Source organism: Podarcis erhardii, assembly GCF_964252035.2.
Source record: "Podarcis erhardii genome assembly, chromosome: 5".
Classification (NCBI taxonomy): domain Eukaryota; kingdom Metazoa; phylum Chordata; class Lepidosauria; order Squamata; family Lacertidae; genus Podarcis; species Podarcis erhardii.
This window is the reverse complement of record NC_138509.1, coordinates 11,592,583-11,614,196: the sequence shown is the minus strand read 5'-3', so window position 1 is coordinate 11,614,196 and position 21,614 is coordinate 11,592,583. Positions and strand designations below refer to the sequence as shown.

Here is a 21,614-nt window from a genome sequence, read left to right as displayed (position 1 = left end):
TCTGTCTGTCCTAAATCTGCAGCCTGTCATTCATTGGACTATCCTGAGTTCTAGAGGGGAAAAATGTCACTCAAATGCACTTTTTCTGTGCTCCCTCTCTATACATTTTACATTTACATTTTTATAGACAGGACACTGGTAATATATGTTGAGTGGTCATGAGCACTCTTGCTTCAAAGAACATAAGAAATGTCTCCCTGGATCAGACCAAGGCTGGATCTAGACACATCAAAAAAATGTTTCAGGAAAACGTGTGGAAAACGTTTCACATTGCTGAAAGACTCCACAGCGCCATCTGGTGTCACAGTGTTATAATGCATTTCAAACGCTTTTTAATGAATTTTATTTTACTAATGTAGCTGAGTCCCAAGTCCACTGAGTTCCAGAAGACTTCTAGCACCATCAGTTGGTCTGGTTCACTTGATGTTGGCCAGTAATCCATAGCCTTCCTACCTTCTTTCTCCACAGATATGGAGTAGACCTAGCTACTTGTGGCACTCACCTTGTGCATTTGATGCCTCCCCATCATCTTGGCCAATTATGTAGAAGATATCTATGATGGAAAGTAATAGCTCTGTCTGGAAGCACTTCTTCTGCTCAGCGGTGGCGTTCTCCTCAGAAGCCTGCACAGCAATAACATAGCAATCATCAGAGTCTGCAGGAAGCCCCAGTAAGGCAGATCCACACTCTTGAGAGTCCCATGGACTGCAAGAAGATCAAATCTATCGATTCTTAAGGAAATCAGCCCTGAGTGCTCACTGGAAGGACAGATCCTGAAGCTTAGGCTCCAATACTTTGGTCGCCTCATGAGAAGAGAAGACTCCCTGGAAAAGCCCCTGATGTTGGGAAAGATGGAGGGCACAAGGAGAAGGGGAGGACAGAGGACGAGATGGTTGAACAGTGTTCTCGAAGCTACCAGCATGAGTTGGACCAAACTGCGGGAGGCAGTGGAAGACAGGAGTGCCTGGCGTGCTCTGGTCCAGGGGGTCACGAAGAGTCGGACACAACTAAATGACTAAACAACAACAACAACAACGAGAAATCCTGTTCCCAGTCAAGAGTCTCCAAGGAACTTTTAATGATGAATCCTCAAGCCCATACGGCAGACTTTACATTGCACGCTTGTGTATGGAGCCCCAGTTCATGTGAAAAGAGCGGGGGGGGAATGGTGGGGGAGCTCAAAGCAGCCCTTTTCCTGTCCACTGCTCCTCAAGGCTCTGCTGGTTAGGAGCCCAGTATACCTGAAGGAGCGTCTCCACCCCCATCGTTCTGCCCGGACACTGAGGTCCAGCTCTGAGGGCTTTCTGGCAGTTCCCTCGCTGCGAGAAGTGAAGCTACAGGGAACCAGGTAGACGGCCTTCTCAGTGGTGGCACCCGCCCTGTGGAACACCCTCCCTTCAGATGTGAAGGAAATAAACAACAATCTGGCTTTTCGAAGACATCTGAAGGCAGCCCTGTTTAGGGAAGTTTTAAATGTTCAATGTTTTACAGTGGTGCCTCGCAAGACGAAATTAATTCGTTCCGTGAGTCTCTTCGTCTTGCGGTTTTTTCATCTTGCGAAGCACCCCTATTAGCGGCATAGCGGATTAGCGCTATTAGCGGCTTAGCAGCTATTAGCGGCTTAGCGGCTTAGAAAAAGGGGGGGAGGGAAAAAATCGCAAGAACTCGCAAGGCATTTTCGTATTGCGAAGCATGCCCATAGGGAAATTCATCTTGCGAAGCACCTCAAAAGACGGAAGACCCTTTCGTCTAGCGAGTTTTTCATCTTGCGAGGCATTCGTCTTGCGGGGCACCACTGTATTGTGTTTTTAATGTTCTTTTGGGAGCCACTCAGAGTGACTGGGGAGACCCAGCCAGATGGGCGGTGTATAAGTTGTTGTTGTTGTTGTTGTTGTTGTTGTTGTTGTTGTTGTTATTTTCAAGTAATACTGCTACTGACAGGGACCTGTCCCACTTGACCATCAGACAGGAACACTTCAGACCATTGGCTAATCTACACTTCAACCCGGACACTAAGATCTAGCTCTGAGGAGCTTCTGGCGGTTCCCTCACTGCGAGAAGCCAGGTTACAGGGAACCAGGCAGAGGGCCTTCTCAGTGGTGGCATCCGTCCTGTGGAACGCTCTCCCGTCAGATGTCAAGGAAATAAACAACTATCTGACTTTTAGAAGACATCTAAAGGCAGCCCTGTTTGGGGAAGTTTTTAATGTTTGATGTTTTATTGTGTTTTCATAATGCTGGAAGCATTATGGGCAACCCAGTCAGATGGACAGGGTACAAATAATAAAATGATGATTATTGAGCCACTCCCGACATAAGGAGGGGGGGTTGCGGGCTCACGCCCACCTACATCCGCGCGAGGCTGGCTGCAGATCCGCGCGACTTGGAAATCCTTGGGCTGCGTCATTCCCTGAGCCAGCCAATCGGCTAAGCGGGTCATTTAAGGTCGGGGCAGCCTGGGATCGCCCCTTTCTTTCCCTCAGCCAGCTGCGGTTTCCCACCCACCCACCCTCTAGGTTTGCACTCGGACTTTGCTATGGACCTTGGTTGGTAGCCGCAAGGGGCCTGGTAGGAGTTTTTCCACTTGGCTAATTGGCATTCTTTTGGAAGCCATTTGGTTTTTTCGCTTACCTCATAGCAAAACGTCACAACGCCTTTGCTTTTGGCGGTTAGGCATTGGTAGGGGTATTGTTATGCAGATGAGTCAGGGGGGAGGAGTGCCATCACCTCCCCCAAATGCTTAGGGGTAGTCCAATAAAGGACTCCAGGGGGCTTTGCCTCGTCCGAAACCTATGGAGGCCAGGCCCTAAAGCGCACTCCCAAGGGGTGACCCCACAGGGAGCGCCTAGGGATGTGCATCTCAGGGGCTCCCCCTGTTGGTGTTAACCCTTTCCGGTTCTATGCCGGATACAGTGGTGCCTCGCAAGACGAAATTAATTCGTTCCGCGAGTTTTTTCGCCTTGCGATTTTTTCGTCCTGCGAAGCACGGACTTTGGAAAAGCTTCAAAAATCACCAAAGTCTTCAAAAACCTCAAAAAAAGGCTACCACACCGCGTGCTATGAGTTGCTCCTCGAAGTGAATGCACGGTTTTAATAAAAAGGAAACAAACTTGCAAGACAAAGAAAACAAACTTGCAAGACGTTTCCGTCTTGCGAAGCAAGCCCATAGGGAAATCCGTCTTGCGAAGCAACTCAAAAAACGAAAAACTCTTTCGTTTTGCGAGTTTTTCGTCTTTTGAGGCATTCGTCTTGTGAGGTACCACTGTAGTCTGATAGGACCAATGCCTAAAGCCAATACCACTCTTACCTGTAACCAATAAAGTTGTGGCCATTTTTCGCCCATTAACCTAAATTCTGGTGTCCAGTGTCTTTATTTATTCCAACTGGGGAGGGGGGCAGGAATCGCAACGCAAATATTATTAGCAGTGGATTCCAGCATCCCATGGGCTCCAAACAGCTCCTCCCCTTTAACCCCCTGTCATCCTATGAAGGACACGGCATCAAGGGATGGGTGCTATTTTTGTCCTATGGATCCGACCTCAAGAAGTAACTCCAAGGGGTGCCACTGTCTCTCAGTGGAGAAAACGAGCATTTTTTCCATCAGGAGGAGGCGGATGAAGTCCCACACTTGTTTCCTAGCAGGGTGCAGGGAAGCGGAAAAGGCATCGTTTTTCTTACTGTCAGAGTCAGTCGCCAGGCTGTTGGAAGGTGAAATGCTACTCTGAAGAAAAAGAAAAAGAATCAGGGAGTGACATTCTTCAAACAGTATTTTGGACTGGATAGCGGCATTCATTCTTGGCTCCTCATAGAAAAGGGTGGTGCAGAAGATAATAATAATAATAATAATAATAATAATAATAATAATAATAATAATAATACAGTGGTACCTCAGGTTACATACGCTTCAGGTTACAGACTCCGCTAACCCAGAAATAGTGCTTCAGGTTAAGAACTTTGCTTCAGGATGAGAACACAAATCGTGCTCCGGTGGCGCAGCGGCAGCAGGAGGCCCCATTAGCTAAAGTGGTGCTTCAGGTTAAGAACAGTTTCAGGTTAAGAACAGACCTCCGGAACGAATTAAGTACTTAACCCGAGGTACCACTGTAATAATAATAGTTAGTACAATGCAATATCATAATTTTAAAAACTGGATACTTTTATTTAATATTTTAGCAGATCTGAGGCTAAGTAGGACTGATTCAGCCAGCTAGCCCTGGTGACTATCTAATGCTTATTAGATGGATTTTCCCCAAATTGATTTCTGAACTTTGAATTTTACTGTTACTCATTTTTTCATACTGTATTTTATGCTGCTTCTACAATTAAGTGTTTTAAATTTGTTATTAGCCGCCCTGAGCCTGGTTTTCTGAACCAGGAAGGGCGGGGTATAAATAAAAAATATTATTTATTATTTATAAGCACTGTATACATTAAAAGCTAGAAGCAACAGAAAGGAAAAATTGTTATACGTTAAAGTCCTATCAGAACAAAAGTGTCATCAGTTTCTAATAGAAAAAGACACAGAGATGGTTTTCGATGGGAAGGGCATGATCCAGACTTGTATAATAGTGGAGGGGGATCCATGCTAGGATCTTGACCCTCACTCTGGCCATATGTTTAGGAAACAAAACAATCCTGCACTTAAGGGCACAGATACGTAATTATTGCTCATGTCAACAGCTGCTACTTCGCTGTCTTCTGAGGGACAGAATCAGTATAATAAGCCCATGAAACAATTGGCTGTTCATACCTGAGATACTGCAGAGGGAAAGATGACCAGGGCCAAAGCTTGGAGGAAGTCAGAGTTGTACCAAAGAGGATCCTCGGAGTATTTGTGATATACGAGGTAGATGAACTGCATGATGTGCCCTGGGTAAGTGATCTCCCAGGAATCCTCTGTACCTGCTGGAGTCTGGATACAAACATAAAGGGACCCCTGACCATTAGGTCCAGTCGTGGCCGAGTCAGGGGTTGCGGTGCTCATCTCGCTTTATTGGCCAAGGGAGCCGGCGTACAGCTTCCAGGTCATGTGGCCAGCAGGACTAAGCCGCTTCTGGCGAACCAGAGCAGCGCACGGAAATGCCGTTTACCTTCCCGCCATAGTAGTACCTATTTATCTACTTGCACTTTGACGTGCTTTCGAACTGCTAGGTTGGCAGGAGCAGGGACCGAGCAACAGGAGCTCACCCTGTTGTGGGGATTCGAACCGCCAACCTTCGGATCGGCAAGTCCTAGGCTCTGTGGTTTAACCCACAGTGCCACCCGCGTCCCTTGGATACAAACACAGGATTTCTCTATTAACATACCGATTCAAGAAGCCTTTAACCCAGCATGAGAAATCTCTGCTGCAGGCCTTATTATTAATTATTATTAATATTAACATGCCACCCATCTGACTGGGTTGTCCAAGCCACTCTGGGCGGCTTCCAACAAATTAAAACATCAAGCACAGCAAAACATCAAACATCTGCCCTCCAGGGTCATTTTTGCAAAGTCACATCACATGATTGACAGTCAAAGTGATCAATGGAGGGTTGGACATTTTTTGACCTGGCCCTCTGCCCAAGATACAGTTCCCCATTCCTGCTTTAACTAACATGACGGCTTGTTGGTCATGTTCAACTTATGGCAGTGGCAGTTTTCAATCACCCCATGCCAATTTCTCCCTGTTTCCGTTTGAGCCAGTCATGTGTTCATGCTAGGATCAGTTTAGATCAGGGATGGGGAAACAGGTGATCCTCCGGATGTTTTTGGACCAGCTACCCCAACCAGTGCAGCAAAGTTGCTAGGATTTCATGCTCCTTGTTCTGGTGATTAAAGGTAAAGGGACCCCTGACCATTAGGTCCAGTCGTGGCCGACTCTGGGGTTGCGGCGCTCATCTCGCTTTATTGGCCGAGGGAGCCGGCGTACAGCTTCCGGGTCATGTAGCCAGCATGACTAAGCCGCTTCTGGTGAAACAGAGCAGCACACGGAAATGCTGTTTACCTTCCTGCTGGAGCGGAACCTATTTATCTACTTGCACTTTGATGTCCTTTCAAACTGCTTGGTTGGCACGAGCAATGGGAGCTCACCCTGTCATGGGGATTCGAACTGCTGACCTTCTGATCGGCAAGGCCTAGGCTCTGTGGTTTAACCCACAGTGCCACCTGCGTCCCTGTTCTGGTGATTACTCCATAATAATAATAACCTCTGGGCAACTTCCAAAGAATATTAAAAACACAATAAAACATCAAACGTTAAAAACTTCCCTAAACAGGGCTGCCTTCAGGTGTCTTCTAAAAGTCAGGTAGTTGTTTATTTCCTTGACATCTGAAGGGAGGGCATTCTACAGGGCGGGTGCCACCACCGAGAAGACCCTCTCTGCCTTGTTCCCTTTAACCTCACTTCTTGCAGAGAGGGAACTGCCAGAAGGCCCTCGGCGCTGGACCTCAGTGTCTGGGCAGAACGATGGGGGTGGAGACGCTCCTTCAGTTATACTGGGCAGAGGCCATTTAGGGCTTTAAAGGTTAGCACCAACACTTTGAATTGTGCTTGGAAACGTCCTGGGAGCCAATGTAGGTCTTTCAGGACCGGTGTAATATGGTCTTGGCGGCCACTGCCAGTCACAAGTCTAGCTGCCACATTCTGGATAAATTGTAGTTTCTGGGTCACCTTCAAAGGTAACTTCACTTTGCCTGACTTCCAAGTGCCAACCATTTGGCAGTCTTCCCCTTCCCACTGCAGCATGGGTGTTTCGCCCTCAAGCATCCCTCCAGCCTATCCAATTCTAGCCCGCAACATTCCCAGTACAGCGCTCACCTGTTTCACTATGGACTTCACCATCTCAAGCAGCAGAACCGCTCCCTCCGGGCACAATCCAACTCTGGCTACAGCATCCTTACAGTGGTTGTGCAGCAGCCATTGTAACATCAAGTCCAAATCTGCCTGAAAGAAGGGTTTACTGTGAATCTACAGGAGGACGACTTGCTTCCGTGTCTAAACGCAGCAGCTACATATTCCTCCACCAAACAACCAAACTGCTAAGTTTGACATACGGGGTAGTGAGTACGGAGGAAGTCTCGAATTTTAGAATAGGGATGCTTCCAAAATTCTCATTACGTTCTGGAGTTTCAAATCGCCTCGTCGTGCTTCCAAATCGAAACCAGCATTCATCTTCAAGGTTTCTGAAATTGCATTGCTGTGTGCTGCTCTTTTGCTGCTGTTATTGGTTGCTTGGTTCTATTATTTTTATGTAAATTGTACTTTAATTGTGACATTTTTGAAATCCACCCTAGGACCGCTTGGAGTAAAGCAGTCTGTTAAGCACAAACACTGTGCTTCGCTTGCTTGGTCATGGCTGTCAATTCCTCCGATTTATTCATGTCTTCTCTCCCTCTCTGCATTTCCACACTACACATTAATTACTGCAAAAAACCACCCATGATTGGCTTTATTAAGAGCCTTCTCTGTGTAGCGTTTTACTGAGAAGGGCTAGACTTATGCACATCGCACCAAAATAATCTTGATGCAACCATACGTAGAACCACAAAATTGCTTTTGTGCAGAATATTGCCAGCACACAGAGCATTGACTGATGTCCTGAAATTAGTGAGATCAACATTCTGGCATAATTATCAACCAGGTCCGTTTTTCATCTGTTATGGAGAAATGTTACTTTTCAAGAACCTACCTTGGTTTCATCTGGTGGCTCAAACATTGGGGTGGCCAAAAACAATCCCGACAGAAGAAAGTAGATCTCAGGGACATGAACAAACTTGCTCAGAAATGTTTTGAGCTCTGCAAATCCAGGCAGCAGGTATGGGTTGCACTCAGAGGTATGGGGGCAACTCTTTAAATTATCTAAATAAAAACAACAACAAGAACAACAAAAGTAAGGCTCTCCTAAACCACTCAGAAATGGCAGAACATTGATCAGGCTTGATGTAACAAGAACAAGTATACTGTATTTTTTGCTCTATAAGACACACTCCCCCCCCCCTAAAAAGTAAGGGGAAATGTCTGTGCATCTTATGGAGTGAATGTGTGGTCCCTGGAGCTGAATTGCCCAGGGGCAAAAAGCAGATCATGCTTCTTCTTTTTTTGAAAGAGGGATGGGAGGGTTGAAACAAAGCTGCTGATAGTTTGCTGATTGGGGAGAGAGATAAGGGACGCTAGAGATAAAGGAGGCTGCCTGGGAGAGGGGAAGTAAAGACAGCAAACTTGCAAAGGGGGGAAACAGGAAGACTAAAGCAATAAGGAGAGAAATTAGAAGAAAAGGAGGAGCAAAAAACTGTTTCACCTAAGGAAAAGACACTAAGGAAAACAAGAGGGAAGGGAGTGTTGAAAGGAAACAGTTGATCGGTGGGATCAGGAGAGAGATAAAGGACGCTAGTGGAGGCTGCCTGGGAGGGGGGGAGGTAAAAGCCCATGGATCCTCAGGATTTTTACATTGGGTCACCCCAAATTCACCATCAGATCACATAGCATGTCCATGGCTACAGCCTGCACCAAAAGAATCACACACCCACTGTTTCCTGGGGCCGCAATGGTGCAAAAACGTGGTTACAAAGCACGGATCCACATGGATCCTCAGGATTTTTGCACTGGGCTACCCCAAACTCACCATCAGATCACATGTCTGTGGCCACAGCATGAACCACAAAAATCATACATCCACTGTTTCGTTCAGAATATATTTTTTCTTGTTTTACTCCTCTAAAAACTAGGTGTGTCTTATGGTCAGGTGTATCTTATGGAGCGAAAAATACAGTACTTAGGACCTACCCATCAAAATATTCAGCCCTGCTGAGCTGTTCTCAAGCCAGAGGCCAGCCATCATCCCCTCTTTAAATTTATGCAGGAGTGTGCGATTGTGGAGAAAATGGAGTAGAAACTTCACAGCCAGCACAACTGTGCTTGGGTGTACATGGCTTTGTGTGAACATCATGAACCAGTCGGGCCCCAGAGTCTGGAACACCTCTTCTTGGATCCTGTGTGGAAAACAACCTGGTTAAAAGATGCCACCTAGAGACACAATGCGGGACGCGGGTGGCGCTGTGGGTTAAACCACAGAGCCTAGGACTTGCCGATCAGAAGGTCGGCAGTTCGAATCCCCACAATGGGGTGAGCTCCCATTGCTCAGTCCCTGCTCCTGCCAACCTAGCAGTTCAAAAGAACATCAAAGTGCAAGTAGATAAATAGGTACCGCTCCGGCGGGAAAGTAAACGGCGTTTCTGTGCGCTGCTCTGGTTCGCCAGAAGCCGCTTACTCATGCTGGCCACATGACCTGGAAGCTGTACGCCGGCTCCCTCGCAACCCCAGAGTCGGTCACGACTGGACCTAATGTCAGGGGTCCCTTTACCTTACCTTAGAGACACAATTGGTAATGTTTGATTCTTGTAAAGGGCCCTGTGCCCATGGCACTACATGGGTAATTCAGCCGGGCACTGGGAATTCAGCATAGTTACAAGCTTCACAAAGCTCTCTGGCACTCCACAGGGTGAAATTCAATACCACACTATTACATTTGTTCTGTCAGGACCAGCGACGGACCTTGGCATCTCGAATTTTAGTAGCACCCCGTGTGACACCAACATCTGGTGCCTTGCCCCACCTCTCACCTTCCTCTGCCCCATAATCCTACTTACTCGGAGGAAAAATAAAGTTGATCGGAACGCATCACATCTAGCAGCATTCTCAGCAGCTGGTTTCGTAGCCAAATCATTTTTCCAGATGTTTGGCCTAAGCCTAAAAATCAGAAGACAGAAAACAGATGTGCATGAAGTTCGGAACAACCTGGTTTAATCTTATTTGTCCCCCCGGTGAGGCGAAAGTGAATTAGTTCCTAAAGGTTTGCAACAGTCGAGAACTAAAATTGAATATGAGAATTGTTTTATTTCTAAAAGAGCCGCACTCTAAGGCAGCAATAAGCCAACATGGTCTCTCCAGATGCTGCCAGCCTTTCCATCCCTTCTGCGCCCCTAGTGTGAATCTAACACACTCATCCAGTCCACTCATCCCTGCTGTAGTAGCCTTGGCAACAGGCAAGCTGCATCACTGCAGCTGTGGAAATCACTGGGGCTGTTCACTATTTATTTTCATAAATGGAACGTCTTGAATATTCAACACAGTGCCAGTCCTTCCCATCTTCTTTTTTTTAAAAAATGAATTTTATTAGTATTTCCCACACAACAACAACACGAAAGATATCAAAAAATAACAATACACAACACAGGAAAATCAACATTCGAAAACTAAAAAAACCAAACAAAAACAAAACAAAACAAAACAAATCCATATCTTGCAAGTTAATATTATAAACACTAAAACAACAACAAGACATTGACTTCCACCAATCCCACAGCACCTCCTTTATCTCTCATTGTGTCTTCCTGTTTTCCTGTTTTCTTTATCATCTCTATCCTAACATCTAGATATAAATCCTTCTTTCATATCCTTTCACTTCCCAAGGTTCTTCCAGACTCAGCCAGATTTCTGCCCTCGAAGCTTGACTTTTGAGGTATTCATTTAGGCACTCCCATTCTTTTTTTACTTCACTTTTTGTTTTTTGTCTTATTACGTCTGTCAATTTGGCTAATTCTAAGTATTCTGAGAGCTTACATAGCCACTCTCCCCTAGTGGGTAACTGATTCCCTTTCCAGTACTTAGCCACCAGGATTCTTGCTGCAGACGTTGCGTATAAGAAAAAATTAGTTTTGTCTTTTGGAATATCGTCATTTAAAATTCCTAAAAGGAATGCCTCTGGCCTTTTACTATATGATATTCTTAATATTTTCTTTATTTCTTCATGGATCATGCTCCAAAATTTCCCAATTTCGGCAGTCCTTACCATCTTCATAGTCCGGGCAGGTATGGCTTTCATCCACAGAGGAAGGGTATAAAGTGTAGACCAAGAACAAGCCAACCCTTTCAAAGGAAAGGGGGAAACAGTCAATTGTCAGTAGCATTACCAGTTCTGCACAACAGCACTCAACATCTTTCTTAGTGTGAGCTCAGAACACTGTTCTAATTGGCTAAAAAAATGTGATAAGTTGTTGTTATGTTCTGAGTTGAATAGGATCCAAAATGCAGCAGTCTGATTGGTCCTAGAACAATGCAGCAGTAAGATTGGTCTGCAGGAGCCACCCAATCCAGCTCCAGATGGAAGTGAATCCACAACCTGATTGGCCTACAGGAGAATCCCGGAATTAGCCAATCATGTGCAGCCCATTGTGTAAATAATGTATATAAAGCAGATACTTTGGGGGAACATTCATTCCTCCTCACCACTATGAGCTGAATAAAGAGCATGAAATCCACTCTCGACTCCGAGTATATTTCAGTTGCTCACCACAGAATTTCTTTAATATGACACCCAATTTAATTCCTAATTAATTTGTGTTTCTTAGTTTCTGAAAAGTCACAGAACTTTCCCCTAGGAAATTGGGTGAAGATGCTCTCTGCCTTTCCTTGCTGTGCTGCAAGTCACTAGGAAGATGGAGGTATTGATCAGCTCCTCTCAGCACAATGGGTGAACTGGAGAAGTGTTCATAACCCATCCCTCAAAAAAAACAAAAAAAAACAAAAACAAAAACTGGTAAAAGACCTGAAAGGGGGGATGCAAAGTTTAGGGTGATGTGTTTGTCTTGGTTCTACTTCCTTTGGACGCTTCCTGCCCCCCCCCCCACTTTGGGAAAAATGAATGATAATACCAATCAATATCTTTGATGCTGAAATGGCTGCGCAGCAGATGCGACAGTACGGTACAGATCCTGCCGATGCGAGAGCGTGTAATCTCAGGGTCACTGAAGAGAATAAAAAGCCTGGGTACCATCTGCACCCGATGAGCAATCTGCAAATCCCAGCTTCCTTTTCTGTAACAGACAAAATGATCTCTAGCAACCTTTCTTGGAAGAAGATGAAAACAACCAAATCTGCATTTCTCCTCTACTTCTGGACCTTTGACTTCTGATGTTGCCTTGGCAACCCGTCAAATGACTGACGGAGAAATCAAATAGTTTTCAGTGTCAGCCAGGGGGATAAACTGTTGTCATCGTTTCACCTCTTGCTCTCTACCTCCTCCCCTCACACCCATAACTCTTCTTTGATATTTGCCCTGACTTAGAGAGTTCAAATCAAACAAAAGTATTGATTTCTGGAGCTGTACGTCGGTGGAAATAAATGCTTTTCTTAGAAAAGTCAGTAGAAAACATTATCAGGATCCTGGAAGGCCTTTTAATGAGAAGGAAATAGAATTCACAGGTCTCCAATATGTTTTAAAATTACAAAAGAAGAGTGCGTGCTTGAGATTTCTTGGCAGTTGTAAGGCATACCTGATATCTGTTAAATGTTCCTGAATATGCCCTTAAGAACATATCCCACGGGGTCTGCTTAAGTGTGAAGCTACAAATTATAGTAAACATGCATTTTAAAAAAGCACTCTTAAGCTTCTGGTTATGAAGAACGGCTAAGGGAGCTGGGCATGTTTAGCCTGGAGAAGAGGAGGTTAAGGGGTGATATGATAGCCATGTTCAAATATATAAAAGGATGTCACATAGAGGAGGGAGAAAGGTTGTTTTCTGCTGCTCCAGAGAAGCGGACACGGAGCAATGGTTCCAAACTACAAGAAAAAAGATTCCACCTAAACATTAGGAAGAACTTCCTGACAGTAAGAGCTGTTCGACAGTGGAATTTGCTGCCAAGGAGTGTGGTGGAGTCTCCTTCTTTGGAGGTCTTTAAGCAGAGGCTTGACAACCATATGTCAGGAGTGGTCTGATGGTGTTTCCTGCTTGGCAGGGGGTTGGACTCGATGGCCCTTGTGGTCTCTTCCAACTCTTCTATGATTCTATGACTTCTATGATGTTCTGAAGTAACAACAGCCACATGAATCCTTTATCTCTATTCATGAACAAAATAAGATCAGCCTTCCCACCTGCTATTTGCCTTTGACTGTATCCTTGGAAGTAAACAGCACTTTTGGGGGACAAATAGCAACAATTGGAGAATAGTTTCCAGTGGGAAACCAGGATGGGACCATGTTTCACACTGGGACTTCACCCAGCTGCTTTTCTTTCAAAATAAAAACTGTTTGAATTTCATTTAATGGGTAGTTTGGCCCTAAGGTCCACCTAGCATAGCATTCATTGTAAGGTTCCTAGCAAGCAGCATGGGCTCCCTTGGGAACTGGTCAGTGATCAGCTGGTGGACTGCAGTCTATGCTCTGTCAATCCCTGTTCTATTTTTTTTTTATAATATTTTTATTAAGTTTATGAAGTACAGGAAAAAGAAATAAAGACATAGATAGAAAAATACAGTAGAGAAATTACAAATTTCCATAATCCTTTTTTCCAACACATCTATTGGACTTCCCCACATCCTCCAAACCCTGCATTCTCTGTAATACAAAATATCAGCAATTTGTTAACTTATTTCCAAACTTATTGTATCTTTCATTTTATCATGTTGCCTAATTTCAAAACTATTGTAACCCAAATCTTATATGTTTTAACTTAAACATAATAAAGTTATTTCATTATTCCACCTTTAACTTCTTGTACCTTAATTTCCATTTCATTAATTTACCAATGCTGAAGCAAGAATTTCTAAAAAGAGCATTTTTTAACATTCATACAACTTGTAATGTTTTTTCAAATAGTCTTTAAATTTTTCCCAGTCCTCCTCGATTGTTTCTTCTCCCAAGTCTTGGATTCTGCCAGTCATTTCAGCCAGTTCCATATAGTCCATCAACTGCGTCTGCCATTCCTCCAGCGTGGGTAAATCTTGTGTCTTCCAATGCTTAGCAATCAGGATCCTTGCTGCTGTGGTAGCATACATAAAAAAAGTTCTATCTTTCTTAAGTACTCTCTGGTCCACAATGCCCAGAAGAAAGGCCTCCGGTTTCTTAGGTAAGGTATATCTAAGTACCTTTTTTAGTTCATTATGAATCATCTCCCAAAAGGCCTTCACTTTCGGGCAAGTCCACCAGAGGTGAAAGAATGTCCCTTCCGCCTCTTTACATTTCCAACATTTGTTATCAGACAGGTGATATATCTTAGCAAGTTTGACTGGGGTCATGTACCACCGGTATATCATTTTCATAATATTTTCCTTCAAGGCACTACATGCCGTAAATTTCATTCCGGTGTTCCATAACCTTTCCTGTCAATCCCTGTTCTAAAAGCTGAGCATAAGGAGAATTTCAGGCCTGCCCTCCTTGCTCCATGAACAGCTGATCGAAACTGAATCGAGGAAATGTGCATGACTGGATGTTTGCGATTGCTGAATTCAAACATATGTTGTGGCCGCACCTTCATCCCACAAAATCATAGAATCATAGAGTTGGAAAGTTGAAAGAGACCACAAGGGCCATCGAGTCCAACCCCCTGCCAAGCAGGAAACACCATCAGAGCACTCCTGACATATGGTTGTCAAGCCTCTGCTTAAAGACCTCCAAAGAAGGAGACTCCACCACACGCCTTGGCAGCACATTCCACTGTCAAACAGCTCTTACTGTCAGGAAGTTCTTCCTAATGTTTAGGTGGAATCTTCTTTCTTGTAGTTTGGAACCATTGCTCCGTGTCCGCTTCTCTGGAGCAGCAGAAAACAACCTTTCTCCCTCCTCTATGTGACATCCTTTTATATATTTGAACATGGCTATCATATCATACCCCTTAACCTCCTCTTCTCCAGGCTAAACATGCCCAGCTCCCTTAGCCGTTCCTCATAAGGCATCGTTTCCAGGCCTTTGACCATTTTGGTTGCCCTCCTCTGGACACGTTCCAGTTTAAAATGTGTTGCATGTGTTTAGCCCCTGATTCCAGGCTCCATGAACATGCTGACCAGCCCACCTACCTTGAAGTTTGTAGGATTTCTGTTAGGTGTTCAAAGAGAGAAATCTCCATATTTTCAGGGGCACGGCACCAAAGCTGAAAGCCAAGAGGAACAGCACTCAGAACTTTGAGTGGCTTGTGTTCTGTTCGTTAGGTAAACTTTGCATGCTGACCAAAATGGTGCAACCTGGACACAGGTCAGCAGCCTCACTCAATGAGGCTTATACGGAATGAGATTTCTTTCTATAGAGGGGGGAAGCCCCCCCCCAAAAAAAAATAGTATGAAAGAGATTTGTCATCTTTACCTCAAAGCAGCAAACAATATGCTGGAATGCCTCCAAGTTCTTGATAGTGGGGGCGTCCTGGCTGATCTCTGCAATGCCCGCAATGGCAAAGACGAGTTGCAGAATTCTGCTGTTTAACAAATGGATCTTTCTTTTCAGCAGGTATGCCAGGAGCTGCATATGGATGGAGGAGGAATTCAGTTTGGTTCACATTTTTAATGCAGACCTACCTCATTCACACTTCCTGAAACAATATATGAATTTTGCAATGCAGTTCTCAACCCCCCCCCCACCCAAATGTAGACCAAAAATGCTTACATTAGGAGAAAATGCATATAAAAATGCAGTACACTAGGAAGAACTGATAGCAAAAACATATATATTAGGAAAAATTACATCCACAAATAGGTATATCGGGGGGGGAATGTGCACTAAAATGTCAACATTTTTTTGTGAGAGCTTTATTTTTAAAAATTGCAAATTGATGTGCAAATGGGACAAACTTATGATCGGGAAAATGGGAAACAGAAATATTGAAGTTGACAAATTTGTCTACTCCTAGACAAATAGGGGGTTGTTCATTCAGGAACCCATGAAGTATGACAGAGGGCAGACACTTCTCCCCACAAACATTACTAAATGAACCAGCGAAAGCTGGTTCCACATTATTGCATCCTACAGATATCTAACACACTCCAGTTATGTCTTTTATTTTAATCCCACTGAATCACAAAGGCTCAAGGCTGTTGATTACACCTCCCTGTCTCCCTATTTGGCTACAACTTTTTATCCAATTAGAATTGATCCAGCATGACTTAAGTTTAGTAAGTCCTCTATCAATGCAAATAAGCAGACCTAAAAATGTTGATGCGTATTCCAGAGCACCCATTTCTGTGATAAAATATTGCTTGACTTTCTCCATATTTGCACTGAATGGACTCAGAAATCTGTCAACCCATTTTGCCAACACTCAGAAGAGCAAACGCTCTTCAAAACCCACCACCGTGGTGCAGGCAGAGCTGAAAAAGAGGGAGCCACCTCTCACAGGATGTGACAATGCTGTCTAACTGGCACAGCCTGGATTTTGAAGAGAGTGGGTGGAGTAAGACCCCCCCCCCCCAGTGTACCTTCCTCCACTGAAGAAGGGAAGTAATTCTGAAAATTCAAAATCATCAATACTGGATTGGATTGTGCAATTATAGAACGCTACTTTCGTCTGTCTGTTGGAGAAAGAGTGCAGTGAAAATCTATTAGGAATTGTAGGTGCTGATATTCCAAAGGAGCAGGAAAGACTTTTTATGTATGGAACAACACCTGTCTGGGTGGAAAGAAGACCAGAGAGGAATGGCAAACCAAGCTGACAGACTACGCCGAAATGGCAAAGCTGACTGGAAATATCAGAAACCAGGAGGACAAAAACTTTATAAAAGAATGGGGAAAATTTATCAGTTATTTAGGAGACCACTATAAGCAGATGGAAACACTGGCAGGATTTTGATTTCACTTGTAGTGTAACAAATACCATGGACGAGATGGATTGATATAAAAGTTAGAGTATGGGAGAATATGCAGTTGTAAATGTTCAAAATGGGACCCCATGGAGGGAGTGGGGAGAAGTCGCAAGGTTCAGAGGAATCTCTGTATATGGATATATATTTGGATCCTTATAACTTTGCATTTGTAAAACCAAATAAAAATGATTTCCAAATAAAATAATAAGAAAATCCAATTTTTTAAAACAATTACATCACAGCATTCAATCAATTCGTTCATATACAGTGGTACCTCGGGTTAAGAACGTAATTCGTTCCAGAGGTCCGTTCTTAACCTGAAACTGTTCTTAACCTGAAGCACCACTTTAGCTAATGGGGCCTCCCGCTGCCACCATGCCGCCGGAGCACAATTTCTGTTCTCATCCTGAAGCAAAGTTCTTAAACCGAGGTACTATTTCTGGATTAGCGGAGTCTGTAACCTGAAGCGTCTGTAACCTGAAGTGTATGCAACCGAAGGTACCACTGTCATTATAATCTATGAATGTTGATCTTTTGAGTGAGGTTTGGAGAAATCTGTCTCAAGGCAGTTGGCTTGAAAAGGTTTTGGGGGGGAAACACCATGTGAGGGATAAGGAAGACCACTGTTGCTGTGGAAAAGGAACTAACATCTCACCTGGTACCCACCAATCTGTCTCATTAGATTTTCGCTCATTGCACTGCTGCAGAGAACAGAGTGCAAGACTTTGACAGCAGCATACACAGTGTGGTCATCGTGGGCCATGGCAAGGAGACCCAACATAATCGCAGGGCCTCCTATGTAGTTCAGACTGACAGCTGCTGGGCAGGACTGGAAAACCCGGGTCCCTGTAAGGAAGGCGAGAATAAAGTGAGGAGGCATTTACCTAACAACCCCTCCCCTAGAAGAACCGTCACATGATTGATAGCAAGTGAGATTGGAAAATAAACAGTGTGGAAATAAAAATATTAACTAAAGGCTTTGTTTTGCGGAAGATTTGGAAAGGAAACGAAAGGCCTTTGGGTGACGCAGTCACTAATCGGGATCTGCCATTATGAGACAGACTTTGTTGCGAGATTTGCAGTCAAAGGGGGAGGCGAGCCACTGTTCTGTTATCATGTTTGGATTGTACGTCTGATTTGGCAAAAACTCCCCTGGAAAGCTGATTTATGGAGCACTGGTCTGGGAAAATTAATGAGCAGACGCTTAGACTTTATTTCATTGGAACTGTCGAAATGGCACCTGCCGCTCGAATAGGATTTTTGGATCAGCGTGAAAGTCCACACAGAAACATAATAATGCTTGCTTCAACTCGCCTGTGGAAACAACTCAGAGGCTATTAAGAAGAAAAACGATAACAACAAGAAGATTGGAAGATGGGACTTGTGAACATTAAAGCAGCAGAAATATGAGATGACTGGATCCTTACTGAACTCGAAGCGTGGGTACCCCCAACAAAAATTTAAAAAATTCGGCAAAATATTTAGATTTTATGATATGTATTGGTATAATTCAGATTAACTAATGTGATATGATTGGATTGTTAAATGGAAAACTTAATAATTTTTATTTTTTTTAAAAAAAGAGAGAATAAAGTGAGGAGGCAAACTCGCTATAGTCCCATTCAGAAAAAAATCAAAAACACAGAAAGCAACAAGGAGAGAGAAAAGAGATTGGAAAGCCCAACAGCAGAATCAGGTTTCTTTATTACATATAATTGTGCATCTTTCTAGCAATGTAGTTACAGGAAGGAAACAGGTTAAAGGGGCCCCCAATTTCTCTCACCGCCAACAAAAACTAATAAATGAATAGAAAGAGAACGTACCCACATGACACTAACACAAAATCTTTGCACATACACTATGTAAAAGAATTAAAGTTTAACACACCCACCCCTTCTTTTCTCCCACAACCTCATACAGTGGTACCTTGGTTTACAACCATAATCCATTCCGGAGGTCCGGTTGTAAACCAAAACAGGTTGTAACCCAAGGCACGCTTTCGCCAATGGGGCCTCCCCCCCAAAAATTGGTTGTAATCTAAAAAAAAATGGGTTGTAATCCAATAAAAGGGACACGCACTTCCGGGTTTGACGTTGTTGTAATCCAAAACGGTTGTAATCCAAAGCGATTGCAAACCAAGATACCACTGTACTGTCCATAACATTAGTGGCTCACATCAAATGTAACTGATCTGTAGAAAATGGCTCTATGAAATGAAAGCAGAGACGGTGTATGTGCTTTTGCTACCCAAGAAAAGCTTATTAAAAAAAACAAAACTTTAATAAATGCCAAAGGAAGAATAATTGAGGATATTCAACTAAGTTTTACTCGAACTAGGTCTACTGAAATCAATGAACATGACCAAATTCATTTCAATAGGTCTACGCTGAGTAAAACCTAGCAGAACATCCGCCACTAAATCTACCACTAGGTCCAGAGAGAGAGAGAAAGAGAGAGAGAGAGAGAGAGAGAGAGAGAGAGAGAGAGAGAGAGAGAGAGATTTTGCAAAAAGTACCAGTGCTATGACAGCACAGCTCAGATCCCTCTATCAAAATGTTCATTGGTTTTATTGAGTGCTTATGAGTGCTTTGGGAAATTACAAATGCTGCAAGAGCCTATGAAACATTGTCCTAGCTACAAAAAAGCCATTTTTCTTGAGTGATCTGCACAGGGTGATAAGGGGAAGAGTTAGGTGACCAGGACTTGCAGCTTTCAACTGTCAGGGACTGGCAGCTGCCCCCAAAGGGTGGGAGTGGGTATGAGGGGCATGGGTCTGCTGTCACAGTTTGCCTAGACAGCTAGAGAGCCCGTGTGGTGTAGTGGTTGAGAGCGATAGACTCGTAATCTGGGGAACCGGGTTCGCATCTCCGCTCTTCCACATGAAGCTGCTGGGTGACCAGACTTCTTTGAAGTCTCTCAGCCCCACTCACTTCACAGAGTGTTTGTTGTGGGGGAAGAAGGGAAAGGAGATTGTTAGCCGTTTTGAGACTCCTGAAGGGGAGTGAAAGGTGGGATATCAAATCCAAACTCCTCCTCTTCTTCTTCTTCTTCTTCTTCTTCTTCTTCTTCTTCTAGTTAGCGGGAAGTGTTATTTCATATCGCTTGCACATTAGGAGATGATGTAGCTGAGAGCTTCATCACTAAAGAATTACATTCCAGTGACTTGTCCCCATTGGTCCAGGGGTGGTTGGGGTGTCAGCCAATCCTGTGTGTCCTGCCCACAGAATTGGTACAGCCAAGAAATGTTTTTGACCAAACTGCGGGAGGCAGTGGAAGAGAGGAATGCCTGGCATGCTCTGGTCCATGGGGTCACAAAGAGTCGGACACAACTAAACAACTAAACAAGAAATGTTTGTGTGCTAATTCAGTGGGAAAGACCCCCGCCCATTGGGCAGTTTAAACATCACGCCAACTGTAGTCACCCACCAAATGAAAAAGGCTTTCACGTGATTTGTGGCGATGTTTAAAGGGCCTTCGGTCCTACAGCCCTCCTTTGTGCACTGCTTCTGGTCAGACTTCTTAATTTTAGTTAGTTAGTTAGTTAGGTTATACTTCTTAATATGTTTCAGTGTTCATGGCCATCATTTCTACTTACCGTACAGGCCTACAGCAACTGCTCCGATAGTTCTTAAGGGGCCTGCAAGTTTCCCTGCAGTATTTCGAGACATGAAAACTGGCGTTGTCCTGTCACGAGAAGAGAGCTCCAGCTGAAAAATAGAGCGAGTTGTTGTGTCACACAAGGCAGGTAAACGGCAAGGATAATTTTGAAAGAAAAAAAAACCTATTGAGCACCATAAAGGTAAAAGGTAAAGGGACCCCTGACCATTAGGTTCAGTTGTGACCGACTCTGGGGTTGTGGCGCTCATCTCGCTTTATTGGCCAAGGGAGCCGGCGTACAGCTTCCAGGTCATGTGGCCAGCATGACTAAGCCACTTCTGGTGAACCAGAGCAGCGTATGGAAAGGCCGGAGCGGTACCTATTTATCTACTTGCACTTTGATGTGCTTTCAAATTGCGAGGTTGGCAGGAGCAGGGACTGAGCAACGGGAGCTCACCCCATCGCAGAGATTCAAACCGCCAACCTTCTGATCGGCAAGTCCTAGGCTCTGTGGTTTAACCCACAGCGCCATCCGCATCCCTCTTGAGCACCATACTATGGAGAAATTCAGAGCCGTTGACCATTCTGGTCCTACAAGGAAATAGCTTAAACCTTCTGGACTATTTTCGAAGATGCCATTCGCCTTAAAGGCCTTTCTAGGATCTTGCATAGGTTGGCAAATGCTTTCAACACAGCACTGATGTTATTGGCGTGTATGGATGCCTCCTGTGGCGCTCGGCTTCCCTTCATGAACAGAGCACATTCAAGAGTGTCTAATGCCTTTGCAAAACCTTCACACTTTATTCAGCCTCCCAGGTCACCGCTTCTGCCTCTGGCAAGTCATGTGAAGTGGGGGAAGGGTTTGATTTGCAATACGCAGGCTGCATTAGGACCTAATGCCCCATTGCAATCTCCTTGTCTCATATGTGGAAGCCAGGATGCCTGAGGCTCAGACCCAGAGGCTCAGGGGTTGTGACCTCAGAGCTCAAATGTGATGCCTTTTGGAGCACATCTAGCAGCTCACAGCAATTACAAGAATATATATATATATATATATATATATATATATATATATACACACACACACACACACACACACAGTGGTACCTCACAAGACGAATGCCTCGTAAGATGAAAAACTCACAAGACTAAAGAGTTTTTTGTTTTTTGAGTTGCTTCACAAGACGAATTTCCCTATGGGCTTGCTTCGCAAGACGAAAACGTCTTGCAAGTTTGTTTCCTTTTTCTTAAAACCATTAATACCCAGGGTGCATTCAGGGGGTGCAGTTGTGACTTGACTTCGAGGAGCAACTCATAGCACGTGGTGTGGTAGCCTTTTTTGAGGTCTTTGAAGACTTTGGTGATTTTTGAAGCTTTTCCAAAAATCCGTGCTTCGCAAGACGAAAAATTCGCAA

The 21,614-nt window shown here is 44.2% G+C and overlaps 1 protein-coding gene across 1 annotated transcript in view; it reads right to left on the bottom strand.

The window, feature by feature from the left end:
• Window positions 1-21,614, bottom strand: part of WDFY4 (WDFY family member 4) — a 204,254-nt gene that overhangs the window by 107,952 nt on the left and 74,688 nt on the right. The window contains exons 22-34 of the mRNA XM_081864118.1: window positions 20,198-20,309; window positions 17,258-17,448; window positions 15,113-15,265; window positions 14,830-14,903; window positions 11,691-11,852; window positions 10,829-10,905; window positions 9,627-9,726; window positions 8,764-8,969; window positions 7,670-7,839; window positions 6,799-6,924; window positions 4,750-4,911; window positions 3,538-3,720; window positions 503-623 (exon numbers count right to left, since the gene is read on the bottom strand). Of these exons, the coding sequence (XP_081720244.1) occupies window positions 503-623; window positions 3,538-3,720; window positions 4,750-4,911; window positions 6,799-6,924; window positions 7,670-7,839; window positions 8,764-8,969; window positions 9,627-9,726; window positions 10,829-10,905; window positions 11,691-11,852; window positions 14,830-14,903; window positions 15,113-15,265; window positions 17,258-17,448; window positions 20,198-20,309 (1,837 nt within the window). The remainder of the gene's footprint in view (window positions 1-502; window positions 624-3,537; window positions 3,721-4,749; window positions 4,912-6,798; window positions 6,925-7,669; window positions 7,840-8,763; window positions 8,970-9,626; window positions 9,727-10,828; window positions 10,906-11,690; window positions 11,853-14,829; window positions 14,904-15,112; window positions 15,266-17,257; window positions 17,449-20,197; window positions 20,310-21,614) is intronic.